Source organism: Saimiri boliviensis, chromosome 1 (genome assembly GCF_048565385.1).
Source record: "Saimiri boliviensis isolate mSaiBol1 chromosome 1, mSaiBol1.pri, whole genome shotgun sequence".
Lineage (NCBI taxonomy): Eukaryota > Metazoa > Chordata > Mammalia > Primates > Cebidae > Saimiri > Saimiri boliviensis.
Genome location: NC_133449.1, coordinates 20,259,576 through 20,277,354, shown reverse-complemented (window position 1 = coordinate 20,277,354; position 17,779 = coordinate 20,259,576). Strand labels below are relative to the sequence as shown.

The following is a 17,779-nucleotide window of genomic DNA, read 5'->3' as shown; positions in this document are numbered from 1 at the left end:
GACTATGGAGGAATTTTTTCGTAGTTATTTAAGGGCAGTGGTAATAACACTATTATTTGGATAGTGTTGTGCCAGAATGAAATGTAACAAAAAGAAATGTGCCTGTGTCCTGAAATTTCTTAAGTGATAGTGTTTTTTCATTTAAAAAAAAAATGTTTCATGTGTGTCTATTTTAGTTTTTCTATCTTCCCTCTCAGTGTTATGTACCCCTTCTCTTCCCTACTTCTAATTTATTGCTGCTGATTTGCTGTGGGCAGAGAAAACTGAGAACCACATTGTCATCTTTTTCAGTATGAATGAACAGGTCCTAAATAAAGATAAATGAGTACAATTGACAGCATTAAATGTGTGGATGTTGTTATCACTCATAGCCTTTCTTTGTCTTACTTCTTTTGAGATCCTCAAAAAGGGTGCTTTAGGGCACTTTAAAACTCAAAATTTTAGAGACTCAAAATACAACTACAGCTGAGAATCTTTCAAAACTTTACTAAAAGAATTAAAATAGCATGTTAATCATGTATCTGTTGATTCAGGAATATACCTCATCCATACTAGGGAAAAAATAGCTTCAGTGTTCTCCAACAATGAAATTATTGAGACTGTAGTTTACTTACACTATTCTGCTGAACCTTCTTGTCTGCTGTCAAAGTTAGACATGCTTGTAAGAAGTATTCATATAATGTCACTCTCTGTGTTCAACAGTTGAGATAATCTGGAGGGGGGAGAAGAATAGGAAATAACTCATTTGTCATAGTAAATTTTGTCAGAGTCCTGTCCCTAGATTAAGTGACAAGACGTGAAATGCAAAATGAGGCAGTACTCTGAGACTCTGAATGTTTTGTGGAGAGAGGTGTCGTCTACCTTGGAAGCTCAGAAAAAGCTTCCTGGAAGAGCTTCAGGGCCACTGAAGGAGGAGCTGTATCTGGAAGTGGAGGTTTTGATATGGTGGCATGAGTGGGGTGGTTACTGTGCATTCTAAGCCAGGGGACAACATGAAGAGAAATGGTTTTTATCACTGGGCACAGAGAGAGGGCAGTAGGTGTGGGACTGGGTTGCAGCAGAGTGTGCCTGGAGAGATCAGTCGGATGTGAGATTCCAGGTCCATAGAGATGGACAAAAAGCTGGGCTAGGGAGTTTGGAGTCATTTTCTGGACAGCAGAAAGCCATGAAGGATCTCTGATGATAGCAGTCATGCATTAGATAAATTAATCTCTCCGAGAAAAGGAAAATGAGAAGGAGAGAGAAAAAGTACTGTATGAAAAGTGAACATCTAGGTGACAGGAAAGTTTACTAGTCCAAGTAAGAAATAATAAAGACAGTGTAAGGGATAAAATTGCCCAGGGAGATTGTTGAGAAAAGAGAGAGGTCATAGATGTATATTGAGAGAATTACTTTATTTGCCATAAAAGGGTGTTACAGGATCTTTGAAGTGTTGCGTTTCTGGCCGGAAACCTGTGGCTGGTGGCAGCCTTGCCTGAGTTTTGCTTGGGCCTAGAGGGTTCATTGCACCTACTCTGCCTAACAGGCTGCAGTCAGCTCATGCTGACGACCTGGATCGCATGCCTCCATGGGAGACTAGGGTTGGGCGTGGAGTGATGGGGGGTGTGCATGAGCGAGCGTGGGGTCTGACCACTGCACAGTCAGACATGCTGGCTGCTGCCATGAGGCAGGCAATTCCAGGTGCCAGCATAGGCACCAGCTTTCTGCAAGGCTGTGGCTGGACCAGGCGCACTGCAAGCAGCTTCCCCAGCTGGCACTAGGGAATGCAGTGGCACCCAGAAGCTTAGAGATGCCAGGAACCACAGGGCCCCAAAGAGGGAGTCACAGCTGTGGCTCGGGAAACTCCCAGGTCTGGGTTCCCTGAAGAGCTGCAGCTTTTCTCTCCTTCTCTTCACCCGCAATGTGGCAAGCAGTGGGAATGTTTCAGTCCTGTTTGTGTAACAGAAACTCTTTTAGCCTCACCACTCATCAGGTCCTGAGTTCTTGTCCTGAGACCAGGAAGAATGAGGTATGCAGACAAGTGGAGGGTGAGCAAGACAGAGAGGAGCTTTAATTGAGCAATAGAACAGCTCAGAGAAGACTTGCAGTGGACAGCTCCTCTCTGTAACCAGGGTGTCCCAATGAGTGTTCAGCTCCTAGCAGAGAGGGTAGCTCCTCTCTGCAGTTGTTCGGCCTGACAAGTATTTCGCTCTCAGCAGAGACGGCAGCTCCTCTCTGCAGCTGATCATCCCATCCTGCAGCTCTTGGCAAAGCAGAGGCCTTAGACTAGGTGGCTCCTCTCTACAGGCAGGTTTTCCCTTTGCCTGCCTCTCTTGGCAGAGATAGTAGCTCCATTCTGCAGCAGGTCTTCCCTTTGTCTGTCCTCTGCTCTGCTCTGCTCTAGCTGAGCCCAGGTCTTTGATGGGCCTCAGAGGGAAGGAAGTAACCAGTAATTCGTCCATGGGCAGCCATGGGTGGGTCCAGAAAGGGCACCGCAAGTCCCCCATCCTGGTCCATGGGACTAGCAGCCTGCCCCCTTGCCTTCAGGCCCTCCGTGGCCTGAAGGTAGCACTTCATCAGGGATGCTTCCCCTTCTGCCCAATAGCCCATCTGCCTCCTGCCAGCATCCCTGGTACCCAGGTTGCTCAAACCAAGGGGCATCTGTAGGCCAGTGCTTAGCCACTTTCAGCACCCTCCCTTGACCTCCCCCCACCCATGCTTGTCAGTACCCGAAGTCCAGAGGGAGCTGAGGTAGCAGGGAGCTGGCATGTTATTGCTGCCTCAAGTGTGCACACACCTGGTTGGGCTATGACAGTGCCTAGGCTCGGCCTCAACTCTACTCCAAAATCAGAGCAGGTACCAGGAGCAGGGAGAGGCCAGGCAGTGGGAGCAGGCCTCTCCAAGCCTTCAAGGGTAAGGGGAGGACAGAGAGGCCTGGATCCAAAGCCCTGACTTGGGCTTCTGCCTGCTTCTGGCTCTAGTGGCTCCATGGAACATAAAGCCCAGCTGCACCCACTCACAGCCTGGGGCAGGGGCTCTAGGTCCTCACTGGGCCTAGGCCAGTGTCAGGGCAAGGGCAGCATCACAAGCTCCCCCAATGGCCCTGGCATTCAGGGGCAGCCAGGAGCTCCCCCTTGCCCGGATTGTGGCCCTGCCAAATGTACACCTCCAGGAGTGGATTGCAGGCCCTGGCCTAGCCATCAGGAGTGTCAGGCCTGGTGGTCACCCTGATGCAGGGCAGACCCTAGGGACAGAGCCCCGGGTTGCCCTGTGCAGAGCCTCATCCCAAGGCACAGGGACCCTGCACCACTGGCTGGTCTCCGTCAAAGCGGGTGTTGCAGTCAGCTCCCTCGGGGACATGGGGCACAGGGGACCTACCACCACCATTGCTGCTCCTGTAGCCACTTCTGCTGCCACCACCCGTGCCTCCCCACTGCAGATGGCCTGCTGCTGCCATCAGGAGGAGGAAGTCAGAAAGAGGCAGAAGGTATAATAATTTTCTAAACTATTGGCTGCAATCCATTCATGGATCCCCAAATCACTTCAGTGGGTTGCAGTCAATAGATCAGTCAAGACAGAGTAGACTGCGCTAAAATAACAGTGTCAGTGGCTTTTAACAACAAAGATTTGTTTCTTGTTCATGATGCAAATCCTTTGAGGGCAGGCTGCCCCTATGAAGATCTGTCTATGCAGGCTTTCTCCAGAATCCAGACTGATGGAGTCGTGTCTATCTGGAATATTCAAGTCCCGTGGCAGAGGATCTAAGGCAGGCGTCCCCAAACTTTTTACACAGGGGGCCAGTTCACTGTCCCTCAGACCGTTGGAGGGCCGTCACATACTGTGCTCCTCTCACTGACCACCAATGAAAGAGGTGCCCCTTCCTGAAGTGCGGCGGGGGGCCCGATAAATGGCCTCAGGGGGCCGCGTGCGGCCCGCAGGCTGTAGTTTGGGGATGCCTGATCTAAGGGAATAGTGAACCATACTTGCATTTTCAAACCTCTTCCTGGAAGTGACAATTGTCACTCCTCAAATTTTATTTGACAGCGCAAATCATATGACTAAGTCAACCATCAATGAGGCTGTGAAGTACAATCCTCCCCAGAGAATGAAAGCATATGTTTGTAACCAATACAACAGTGTTTTTAAACAATGTATAATAAAATAGAGGAAAATAGAATAGAATAAAAATATATTGTAGTAAAGACATTATGAAACTTTTGTTTCACTTTTTATGTGTGTGTCTTGATAACTTAGATTACAATGTCAAATGTATATCTCACTGTGAGTCAAGGTAAAAAAAGTTTGAAAAGCATTCACCTGGACTACAGGTTACACTACAGCAGCTAAGAACAGAGCAAGAATGTCAAGAAAGGGGTAGATACATGGAGGATTAAAGATGGCCACAGATTTTTTTTTTTTTTTTTTTTTTGGTTATTCCTCTCTCAAGAGATGAAGCCTGTTTCCCTTCCCCTTTAAATTTAGGCCAAGCATGTGACTTGCTTTTACCAATAAGATACAGTGGGTACTTCTTTCTGGTACCTTCAAGTCCAGGCCTTAAGAGGACTGGGAGCTTCTGTTTCCTTCTTCAGAAGCCAGCTACCATGTAAGAAGGCCAACTGCCCTGAGACCACGAGGCTGAGAGAAAGCCCAAGCTAGCTATGGAAGATCATGAGGCACCAGGCCTGAGTGAAACCTTCTTGTATCTTCCAGCCCATCTCAGCCCAGCCCATCCATCACTGAATGCAGCCAAGTGAGTGACCCCAGCCCACACCACATGGACCAAAAGAACCATCCAACTGAGCCTTACTTGAGTTCCTGACCCACAGAATTGTGAGAAAGGATAATCATTGTGATTTTAACCCGTAAGTCTAGAGATGTTATGTTATATAGCGGTAGATAATTTAAACAAGGTACAGGGTTGAGTGTAGCACATGTTGACGGCTTCAGGCTTCTAGAGTAAAAAATTCTTGATGACCTTGAAGACAGACTTTTTAGTGAAATAATGGGACAAGAGGGTTGCAGGAAGTTAGGTGATAAATGGATAGTGATTCCATTGGCCAGTGAAGGGGAGAAGAACACATGATAATTTAAGGAAGAAGCTGGTCAAGGGAACTTTTTTCCCTATAACTAGGGGAGAATTTAACTTATGCTGAGGCAAACAGCCCAAGCACAGATTTTGAAGATGAAAGACATAGGAACTTTTCTTGGAACAGGTTTCCTTCCATTTGTCTTTTAAGTCTACACACTTGAAAACTTGGAGAATTGAATTTTTCTTAATATTTGTATCTTTGCATAAGTGGTTTCCCTTTTCCCTGGGTTATGAGGGGAATGTATATTACATATTTGGTTCTCCTTTTCCATCTAGAAAAAGTCTAGCTCAATTTTTAAAATTCGTGTTATTGTCATTACTAACAGTGAATGTTACCTAACATTCATTTGAAATTTACACAACATGTTCACATGTAACGAGTTATTTTAACGATCTGATTTTTCCCATCTTAAAGATGAGACTGAAGTGCCAAGGAGTCATGTTTCCAACTCCTATGTCAACTAATAGAAAGTAGCAGAGCTGGGACTCTGTATTCTGTTTTCTGATTTCCCCTTTACCTGTTTTCTAGGTGAGTTAATTAGAGTGGTGATGATTACAGATGGTCAGAGTAAGTTGCTTTCACAAATCATCAAACTATTTGTCCTAAACTTAAAATTTCTATTTTTGCTTTTTTTTTTTTTTTTGAGTTGGAGTTTTGCTCTTGTTGCCCAAGCTGGAGTACAATGGCGCAGTCTCAGCCCACTGCAACCTTCGCCACCTGGGTTCAAGAGATTCTCCTGCCTCAGCCTCCCAAGTAGCTGGGATTACAGGCGTGCACCACCCTGCCTGGCTAATTTTTTTTGTATTTTTAGTAGAAACAGGGTTTCACCATGTAAGCCAGGGTGGTCTCGAACTCCTGACCTCAGGTGATCTGACCCCCCTTGGCCTCCCAAAGTGCTGGGATTACAGGCATCAGCCTGCGCCTGGCCTATTTTTAATATTTGAGTTCTTCAAATACACGAGGAGTGTTTTAGTAAGAAGCAGGTGAATGCATTGGGAGGAGTTAGGAGAGAACGGAGAAGTGACAGCATATGTGAGTGTTCTGGAGCATAGGAGATAAAAGGAGCTGTTAAGGCCTGGACCAAGGGCAAAAATGAAACTGAAAAGATAGTAAATCAGAGTCCTAGAATTCAGATGGGGACAGAAGGGGTATGAAGGAAATTGGAGGATTCTGCAAACATAGTGCATAGCAGTTTGGCAGTTACCTCTATGTGAGCCATTAATAAATACTGCTGTGTGAAAAACACAGGCTTAGACAATCAGCAACTAACTACTCTGATTTGTGAAAGATATTCCATTTCAGAAAACAGTCGATCTCTTACTCTAAGAAAAGGTTGTATCGTATATAATGAAATGCTATTTTTCCAGTCACTTATGCATTTATTTAAATATACATGTATCTGTATATGTGTGTGCACACACATATTATCTTTTCTGAATTACCCAGGAGAAACCTTGCTAAAAACTAGACACATGGACAGTTTCAACTTTTCAACTTCAGCCATTTTTAGTTATCTGCGTATTTTTTTAAATCCTGAAATTGCTTTCAAAGTGGAAAAATTGTGTGGGCCTTTTTCATCTTTTCATAACTCAAAAACGACTTAATATGTTTTTCTGAAACTTCACAAAAAAAGAAAAAAATCACCTTTGGGCTGAAACCAAGCATGGAAAATTTCACCACAAAGGGCTAATTTTTTGGAAAGCTGCAAGAAAGTGAAAACAGGACTTTATAATAGAGCATTCTTCATGCGTGTTAATACTTAGTACTTTATCTAATGCATTTCATCTGAGAATTCCTGAACACTTTTCAGATTTAAATATTGAGCCATTTTAATATTTGTGTACCCATGATATACTGTCAGATGTCAAAAAGTTCCCCCATCCTCTCAGATGTCCAGTAGCTTGGGTATTAGTGAGATGTGTTTTAAGTGACAGGTAGGGCAAATGAAGTTAAGTGACTACTGGCCAGAGAAAGCCATGTATTTGCTGCCCAACACATTTTATCACTACCTCTTCTTGGCCCAGTAGTACTGTAGTTGTAAGTAAAATACAATAGATGACACTAGGCACTAATTTGAATAAGCCAGCATGCCTCAAAGTAGTATCAACATCACTTGTGATCTTGTTAGAAATGCAAATTCTTGCCCCTCTCCACACCCCAAGAGGTGGGGCTTACCAACCAGTCCTTAACTAGCACTGCAGGTGATTCTGATACATGCTTAAGTTTGAGAACCACCTACCTAAGCTTTCCAAAAGCTTGAAACAGAACACATTGAAATGCTGTAGACAATTAAATCTGTCCTCGGTCTTTCTGGGATGTCAGCTCTGTCTTCTCATATCCCTTGGAAGCAGGAGGAATACGAATCAAATTCTCTGAAGGAAAGGTCTTCTATATTAATGTGTTCTAGCTCTTTCCACCTATGATGTTGTCCATAAGCCCAGAGACTCCCTTGAGTGAAGGTGCCGATATCAGTTTGCTCAGGGTAACAGCACTATCTAGACGTATTTTCTCATTTCCTTGAATTATCAGAGTTAAAACTAGAATGGGACTATATATTTCTTTCTTATTTCTTTGAAATCTTTTAAGTTCTAGGATGTAAACAGCAAGGTATCAGATCTGTCAGTGGAAGCTGATTTAAGCCCTGCTCTTTGGTATGTAAGTTCTCGATCTGATGCTTTGCAGTAGCATTCTGCAGTTCAGCAGACTCCAAGGTCTGTATTGTTGTGTCTGGAGGCACTGAAGTAGTTGTTTGAGAATATTACCGTGGTGATGGAAGTCGCTAGTCTATGGTATGTGGACCTTTAGCTAATTCTTTTAGCCTAGGTTAATTTCTTACTATAAATAATTTGTAGAAATTCATAAAAAGGACAGCAAGTTCTCAAAGATGCAAAGGATGTGAACAGATAATTCACTGAAGAACAAGCTAGTTTATCAAAAAGTGTGTGCCTACCACGATGTGTGATACAGTGTTTAATGAATTAGTATATAGTCATATACTTAATGATGTCTGTTTATGTAAGTATAGTAGTATTTGCTAATGTTCATTTGATGAATGAACCTCAACGTTAACCAAAATTAACTATTACTATTACATAGTCTAAAATTACATAGGGAACCTAAACTTTAGATTAACCCAGAAGAAAATTTGTGTTGTATATTTGTATACTTATATACATTTTTAGAAAATTTGAACAGGTAAATACCAGGTGGCTTATAGTAGCTTTCTGTGTGGTGGTTAAGGGTAAAGCATGTATTGGAGTGAAAACTCTATATTGTTTCTCCTTTTCCTTATAATGACCATGTGTTATCAGAAAAAAAAATTTCCAGTAAAAAAAGTATTCATGCCCTTTGAACCTATTAATTCTTTTCTTTGGAATTTATATTAAGAAAACAGTCAAAGAGAGAGAAAATCATGTGCAAAAATACTATTATAACAAAAAATTGGAAACATCCTAATGTCTAACCTTAAAGACAAGGCTAAGTAGAGTATGGAATGTATAGCCATTAAAATTATGTTTTCAAAAGACATTGTAATACATAAAAGTTAATTAGAGAATATTAAAGATGTCAGAATACATAGAGAATATGTGAATACAACTGTAAAAAAATTACACATGGAAAAGCTTGATAATAAAATTATAAAATAAATTTAGTGATTGTATTTAAGTGATGAGTTTGAGGATTATTTACTATTTTTTCTTTTTGAATTTTCTGTAATAGCATATATTTATTCACTATTATAGTCATTTAATGGTCATCTTTTCTCTTTTAAAGTGATTTGGTCATGTTACTTTATAGCAGAAAGTTGTTCCAGGAGAGGTCTTTGTTTTTAAATTTAATTTAATTTTAGATTCAGAGGGTACATGTACATGTTTATTACATGAGTATATTATGTAATGGTGGGGGATTGGGCTTCTAGTGTACCAGTTACCCAAATAGTGAACACTGTACTCAATAGGTATAACTTATGTTCGTGTTATATATTGTCAAGTTCAGTGCAGTCCTTCTTAGGGCTCAAATTATCCTACAAGGCTCATATTAAATACTAACCTTCTTAAGTCCTTTTGGGTACAAGATAGTTTATAAATAGACAAAAGAACAAATAAGTCATTAGCCAAATGTCACTTCTTGCATGAAAACTTTGCTGACTGTTCTGATAGAATATAACTTCTGCTACTTCCGGGCCAATCATATTGTCTCCTGTTAGCTTTTCTGTTGTGGCTTGTAACTTAAGTGTAATTTTTTTTAGAGCCACAAGAACAAGAGCTGGCTCTTTTTTTTACTTTGAACCCTTGCAAGTTCTAGCATAGGGTTTCATACATTCCAAAAAAAGACATCCATTTTTTTTCATTTAATTAAATTAAACTATATGAAAGTTACGTCAGCAGCTTCTGCTGTTAAATTCTCACTTGGTTCATAAGTGCCGCTGACAGCTTCTGTTCATATAGAGTAACCACTGGATTGACCTTAAGGAAACAATTGTCTTGTTTGACAGTGAAAGAGAGTTTAGATCAGCAGCAAGAGACAGCAACTGTATGCATCCAAAGGAGCAATACTAATTCAGCTTCTGTGAGGCAGAATTGAAGAATATTATTATGGTCTCAGAGTAGTTGAAGATTTCTCAAATTGGACAACACAAATGTTTGTACAAAATATTGCTGTACGTGAAAGGAAAGAGCTTGGGGCTGTGGTGGACAGACTTTAGGGTAGGTGGCGCCCCGTGATCCTCAACTCCTAATGTTCATTTCTACATATAATTCCCTCCATAAGTGGATATGACCTATGACTTGCATCTAACCAACAAAATATGATAAAGATGAAGCACGTGATTATGTATATGTGATTTACATACATAAGATTGTGGACCCTGACTTGCTGAAGTCTCTCTCCCATGCTGGCTTTAAAAGCAAGCATGTTGTGGGTTGTCTATGTTGAGGGACCTACATGACAAGAAATTGCAGGTGGCCAGTAGAAGCTGAAAGCAGCTTTCAGCCAACATCCAACCAAAAAACTGACATCCTTGATCCTATGCTACAAAGAACTGAATCCTGTCAACGCCTGATGTGCTGAAACTGTGCAATATCAAGTTTATATTATTTTAAGCTACAAAGTTTTAGTAATTTATTACATAGCAATAGAAAACAAATCAAGAGAAGAGTAAAGGGTAATATGAAACCTATGTTTTCTCTGCAGGAAAACCCACCTCTAAGATCAAGCGTGGCCCTGAGTTAGTATCAGCATTGTAGCAGTAGCAGTTAGCTTTTTCCCCTGACACTTTTCCCTCTTCTTACTTTATCTTACCTACTCTTCCTACTGCACTCAATTACCTCGGCTTTTGGCCTTCATTGTAATTTTTTAAATTAACATTACTTCTCTCCCCACCTCAAAAAAAAAAATAATGATTTGGGTTGTTAATAAGTTTACCTTTTGATAGCTTGACTGGTAATTGTTATTTGATGTAATAACAAAATCACAGGTTGGGATTAGCATCATTCATCCTACTCTAGGTTGAAGCAGATGTTATTTGAAAGTATGGCCATATTCAAATTTCTTCTGACCAAGAGGTTAATAGTGGTAGGATATTGAGAGGCTCTGGGGTATGAGAGAGTGGCCTATGCTAAGGCAGAGGTGATACCTTTGTGAATTCCCTTGCAGTTGGGTGGATATGGGTCTGAAAAATATTGCTTGTACCTGGCCACACTGAAGCCTTGTTCATAGAAAAACACCCTCATAGAGCCTTAGTGGACAGAGCATAACTATCAGAGAAGACATAACAGGGAGGGGAGTGGACACAGATGAACAACATTCTGTGAAATTGCTTCTTTTTGGCTTTTGTTTAGTTCAGAGAGAAGCTTGTTTCTTGTTTTTTGAGATGAGAAGTATGATTGTGATCTTTAAGAAAGGAAAAAGCTCTCTAATATGGTTAACCAGAATGTATGAGGTTGTTTTACGCTCACTTCTTGCTTGTATGGAAAATCTGTGAACAATATGCAATGTAGGCCACAAAAAATTCCCTGAAATGGAAAAAGCCTAGCAGGCACTAAATGAAAGATGCTTCACAAGAATAAAATGTGGTCGCTTTGAAATCTCACATTCCAGGCCATTTCAGACTAATTGTATTTGTTTGGGAAGAAGCAAAATTGTCAGGTATCAGGAAGGTGTGTCGATAGATAAAACATGGAAGCCAGTGTCATACTGCAAACCTCTCCCTAGGAAACCAGATAGTAAATCATTTTCCGGGCTCAGTCATGTAGAGACCACAGGGAGCATGCTTAATGCAGACACAGTCCAGAAACTACATTTCAACAAATAATTTCTCCCCTCAACATTATTGTTATGGGAGCTTCTTCAAAAAACCAAACAGAGTGTTAGAGATTCAGCCATTTTCCGTTTCATAATCTACTACCCTCAAGAAGATGCTGAGGAGCTTCTTATACCCTCTTACAAAGGAGAACGTCTGAGAGCGTCAGTAATACTATGTTAATGTCAATTTTACCAATTATATTTTTGCCTATAAAATTTCCATTTTATTATTATTGTAATTACTAATTCCTACAAATCTCCATCTTGCTATTTAATATCTTGATCATATTTTAGTAATTTTAAACTCCCTATCTGACTTTATTCTCCTTTGTACCATCAACAATTTTTTAAAATAGCATTACTTTTATAAAAGTTCAGAGATGATATATTTGAAATGAAAATAAATAAAGATTGTATCTGATCATTCCAACATCTAAATCTCATATGGTTGCATTTCTACTTATGCTTTTTCCTTTTTTGTTTTGGTTGTGTTATCTTGTCTATCCATGTGTTTGTGTATTAGTCCAGGTTTGCCAGAGAAACAGAACCAATGGGATGTATGTATATAGAAAGAGGTTTGTTGTAAGGAATTAGCTCACGTGTTTATGGAGGTTGACAAATCCCAAGATCTGTAGTCAGCAAACTGCAGACCCAGGAGAGCCAATGATATAATTCTAGTTTCAGTACAAAGGTCTGAGAACTAGAATTTCTGATGGTTTAATTCCAGTCCAAAGGCTGGCAGACTCAAGACCCAGGAAGAGCTGATGTTTCAGTTTGAGTCTGAAGGCAGAAAATAAAAAAGTCCGAGCTTGAAGGTGATCAGGCAGAAGGAATTATCTTTTATTAAACCTTTTGGTTCTATTCGGGCCTGCTACTGATTGGATGAGGCTCACTCACATTAGGGAGGGCAATATGCTTCACTCAATGTACCATTCAAATGTTAATCTCAGCCAGAAACACCTTCAAACATCCAAATTGTTTGACCAAATGTCTGGGCACCCTGTGGCCCAGTCAAGCTGACATGTAAAATTGACCATTACAGTTTGGTAATTTTTTTTTTAACTGAATACCTGGCTTTATATGTGAAAAATTATTGAAATAATATTAGAATCTTATCTTCTTCCAGTGAGGATTTTCCTTTGCTTTTGCAGTTATACTTAGGGTAGATCACTTTGATGCCATTGGGAACTGGGCTGAATCAAAGCTATCTTTGGAGGGGCTAGCCTATTTCCAGTTCTTTGCTACTTCTAGGGCATAGTCCTTTAATAGTTTCCACTAAAAGCCTAGAGTGCCTTCTCTTTAATAGGCACAGAACTCCCAAGTTTTTCCCTTAAGCCCACAAGATTTTTCAGAAACTCTCTTCAGCTTCTTACCCTCTTAGCTACTGCTTGCAAGTCAGCAAATAACAAAGAAAAGTTATTTCAGCACTCCTCTCTGAAGTTCTTTTTTCCCTAGCATTTTAGCCTTCAAATCTCCTCTGCCTCTGATGCCTTCAAAGGGACTTTTAAAAAATTTCTCAACTTTTCTAATTGTTCTTGGCAAGAAGATTACTCTCCAACCAGATAGCCTGCCATCCTCACCTCCCATCAACACCATTAGCATCTGGTGCTGAGCTTTAAGTTCTTCCAGCTCTGCTATTGAGAAGTACGTCATTTTGAGTTTTTAATTATTTTTGTGAACTGTTTTGTTCCTCTGGAAAATTTTAGAATATTCACTTTATTCTCAGTATTATATTTTATGATGATATTCCTTGGACCGTTTATCCCTTTTAATCCAGAAATTGGCATACTTATGTACTGGGAACTCTTGTATTTTTTTTTTTCTCTTCTTTTTTTCTCCTTGTTTGTGTATGATACTTTCAGAAAAGATTTGCTTGATTTATTTTCTTTTCCATTATCCATTTCTTTGGATTTTTAGTTTTCTACAATGAGAAATATGGGATATTTTCTCAACTTTATCTTCCAATTCATCTAATTAAAATTTTGATTTTGGCATCTATGCAAATAGTTTCTAAGGAACTTCTTGTTCTTTTCTTCCTTTTTGTAGTATCCTTTTTGTTTTTATTTCATGGATCTCTCTCTCTCTCTCTCATTCTCTCTCTCTCTCAGGAAAACACATATTTTAGAATTTTGTTAGGCGCTTGCATTGTCTGTGTTCATTCTGAATTCCTTTTCTCATGCTTTAAAAAAAAAATACTGATCTGTCTATTGTAAGTGAAACTTTACTCAGATGTCTAGTACTTCCTCATTATCTTTATATTAAAGAATGAGGCACCAGGATGGACAGGGTGGCTCACGCCTGTAATCCCAGCACTTTGGAAGGCCGAGGTCAGGATTTTGAGACTAGCCCGACCAATATGGTGAAACCCCATCTCTGCTAAAACTACAAAAATTAGCCATGCATGGTGGCAGACACCCATACTCCCAGCTACTTGGGAGGCTTGAACCCAGGAGGCAGAGGAGGTTGCAATGAGCTGAGATTGCGCCACTACACTCCAGCCTGGGTGACAGAGTGAGACTTAGGCTCAAAAAAAAAAAGAATGAGGCACCAAAACTATAGGGAGGTTTTGTATGGGAGTGGGTTTTGTCAGCTGGTCAGCTGTACTACAGGGTAATTGGACAGGTATCCAACTTTTTTTGGTGTGGAATTCTCCAGTATACGTATTTTTTTCTGGAACGGTTAAGTTTCTTCAGAGAAACATTTTCAAACCACTTGTCCAACATGCAGCATCCTGAAGCAGACAGCTCAAGGAGCTGAAGTTTGCATGTGAGAGTGTCTTAGCATTTAGTGCTTTGGCTTTCACGTATTCTGTTTTTATGATGTTCCCCTGCCTCTTTCTATGCCCATTGTGTCCAGGTCAGGAGCCTCTTTCTTCTATTTCTGCACAGAATTAACCTCCAGGCCATGCTGGGGCTGTGGAGGAGTTGCTTAAAGGTATTGGATGAGGCAGGCGTCCCAGGGGACTGGCTGCCTCTCAGCCAGCCTTCCGTTATTCAAGTCTGCTCTGTGCCTTGAACTGTTACTGAGACCTGTTATGGTCTTGGATGCATTCGTGAACAAAATAGGAAAAGAAACAAAAACAAACTCTGCTTATGCAGACTTTACAGTTTACTAAGGAGAGATGGTAATAAGCATAAAAATGAGGAAATTAATATGTTTAAAGGTGATACTACCTTGATATAAAGAGTGGAGCAAGATAAAGGGAATTGGAAGCACCATGGCTGGGGGATAGAGGGCAGTGGTGGACTGCAAGTGATTTTTAAAACTTTTTATTTGGAAATAATTTCAAACTTACAGAAGAGCTGTAAGACAAAGAATAGTGCAACAATACAAAATACGCTTTTATCAGATTTACCTGTTGTTATTGTTTTACCATTTAAGAGTAAATTGAATATATTATTGCCCTTAACCACAGTACAGTTATCAACGTCAGTAAATATAATATAGATGTAATGCTTTAATCTACATTGCATATTCCCATTTTATCATTTGGCCCACTAATGTCCTTGATAGCATTTCCTCCCTCCACTATGTCTGGAGAGTCAGGTATTGCCTTGAATTCTCATGTTTCTTTATTTTCCTTTAGTATGAAACATCTCAAGAGTATTCCCTTGTTTTTTCATAAAACTGACATTTTGAAGAATATAGTTCCTTTCAAAAAAGAAACTATAGTTGTATTGTTCTCATGTTTTCTTATGACTAGATTAAGGTTTTGCATTCTTAGCTGTAATATAAATTTTCTCATGATTAGGTTGAGGTTTTGCATTCTTAGCTATAATATAATACCTCATAGGTGATGCCATGTCCTTCTCAGGGTAGATCATCTACAGGCACATGGCATCCAGTTGCTCATCATTGGTGATATTAATTTCTATCACCTAATCAGGATGTTATCCAAAATTTCTCCACTGCAGACTTTACTTTTTCTTAGCAATGAATAAACAGTCTGTGGGGAGCTATTTTTTTTTCCATGTCAATATCCTGCTCTTCAACAAAATTTTCTCCTAGATTCAACATCCATTACTTATCCTTGCCTGATCCAATCTTCACTATGATTTTCTAACTGTAGTACTTTCTCCACATAAATTCGTTAGAACTCAGTATTTTATTATAAGCAAGAACCTTCCTTTCTTATGTATGTATAATTTGTATGTATATATGTATGTCTGTATTTATCAGCATGGACTTATGAATTTCTGATGTATTAAAGATATATGATTCATTACTATATTGATTTTGGTGATAAAATTATTCCATATTTGGCCACTGGGAACCACTTAAGCTCCTGTTGTAACTGCAATTTTAAGCAAGATGTTTATTAGGCATCATAGAAGTGACCTGCTGGAGGTAGTTGGCCACATAGCTATCTAGGGTACAGGGTTCTATACAGCAGAATACTTATTACAAAGGCTTTAAGGCCAGGAGTATGCTGTTTGAGAAACAGCAAGGCCAGTGTGACTGGAGCAAAGTGAATAAGGTGTGAAGTAGTAAGAGAGCAGTGTCAAAGACTGCTTTTACTCTGAATAAGCAGGAGTGACATGGACTTTGGTTTTGAAAGGAACGTTCTGGCTGCTGTGTTTGGAATAGACTGTAAGAACAAGAATGGAAGCAGGGAGGCCTGTTACAAGGCTGTTGGAATAATTCAGGTGAGTGATGCGGGTGTGCATGGTGATTAGACCATCGAGGTAGCAGTTGAGGTGAGGAAGAGGGATCCGATTGTGCGTGTATGTTGAAGGGAAAGCCAAAGAATTTCCTAATTGATTAGATGCGGAATGTGAGAGAAAGGGAGGACCTAGAATGACTGTGAAGTTTGGAGCTGAGCAGAAGGAAAGATGGATGAGTTGCCATTAACTGAATTAAGGAACACTGGATGGATTAGGTTGGGGGAAGATCAGAAGTTTAGTTTTGAAATACGAAGTTCAATACGTTGTTTCGATATCTCAAGTGGAAATGTAGAATAGGAAGTTAGTGGGTTGTTTTTTTTTTCAGTCTGAGATTTCTGTTGTCAAAGGAGATTGAAAAGGAAAGACCAGAGAAGTGAAAAAGAAAAACCAGTGATGTATTATTCTTGGAGCCAACTAAAATAAGTGTATCAAGGAGAACAGTGACCAACTCTGCTGGATACATCATATAGGTCATGTTAGATAAGGACTGAGAATTGACTATTGGATTTAGCAATGTGGAGATCTTTGGTGACTTTGAGCAGTTTCAGTAGTGTGGAAGAAATGAAAGATTTTCAGCTAGTACCTCTGTTTTTGTCTCAGTGCATGTTCTCCACCTTCAAAGGTTCTGTGAATGAACTGCCTTTATTTGTATCCCCCTCTCTGGAGGTACCAGTTACTCAGCTGTCATTCTGTTTGTTCCTCTGTCTACTTCCCAACTTTTTAAATTCTGTTGTCACCTCTCATCTGCTACCAGTATTCTCTTGTCCTCCTTGTTCTACTGGGATTATATTTTTTTATTATTTTCTTTTACATGGATTTTGAGAAGGAGCAGAAATAAGTGAATAGGTTTCTGCCTTATTAACTAGCAAGCAGAAATTATCCTTTAAGCAGTAACAATTATGTTCTCTAAGTAGAATTAGTCTAGAAGGCCATAGTTAGTTGACTGGGAAACTTTCATTGCATTATATTATATTATATATATATATATATATATATATATATATATATGCATATATATGTGTGTGTGTGTGTGTGTGTGTGTGTGTGTGTGTGTGTGTGTGTGTATGTATGTAAATATATATATGCATTCTACTTCTTTGCCCTCCCCTCACTCTTCTTCTATATCCTGTGGTCCAGAAGAAACATTTAAATACACCTTTATACCAACCAACAAATGAAGTAGTAAAATCTGCCATTAAGCCAACTTCTTGAATGTATTTTGCATATTAGCTACATATAGATGTATACTTTTTGAAAATATATCCTGTCAGCCAGTGATATTTGTATTTCCATAGAGGTTATCCTAGTCACCTGTATTTGAACAATTATGCAGGATCTGACTGTAATTAGAAAAGGGAGACAGGAGCCAAGTCAATCTAGTACAAGTTTGGATTTCACATTTTAGATAATTGGTTAAAATAAATAAAGATGAAAATTTTTTTTATTAAAAAGATTTAAAAATATAAAATTGGAGCTTTTATTAATTTATATATGTCTCAAGAAATAATAATCACAGAGAAGTAGCAGACAGTGGCATGCAGTTATTAGCTTCTCACATTATTACATTGCACTGGAAACATGGGCTATTACTGTACAGTGAAACTAGAGTTAGGTGGAGAACCAGATTGACCTGATATATGTGAGTGTTTATGAGTTTCACATTGAAGTTACCTGGTTTTTTGGGGTTTTGTTGTTGTTGTTGTTCCCTCTAAAAAAAAAATGCACACACACACAGCTTAGAAT

General features: G+C 39.7%; 1 protein-coding gene across 5 annotated transcripts in view; it reads left to right on the top strand.

Moving 5' to 3' along the window:
- LDAH (lipid droplet associated hydrolase) overlaps positions 1–17,779 on the top strand; it is a 126,481-nt gene that overhangs the window by 50,476 nt on the left and 58,226 nt on the right. Inside the window, exon 5 of one of the 5 annotated variants that reach the window (XM_074394565.1) lies at positions 4,690–16,462. The exons of the other annotated variants lie outside the window; for them this stretch is intronic. Coding sequence (XP_074250666.1) covers positions 4,690–4,719 — 30 coding nt within the window. The 3' untranslated portion in view covers positions 4,720–16,462. Of the gene's footprint in view, positions 1–4,689; positions 16,463–17,779 lie in introns of those variants that run through there. 5 annotated transcript variants of the gene reach the window in all.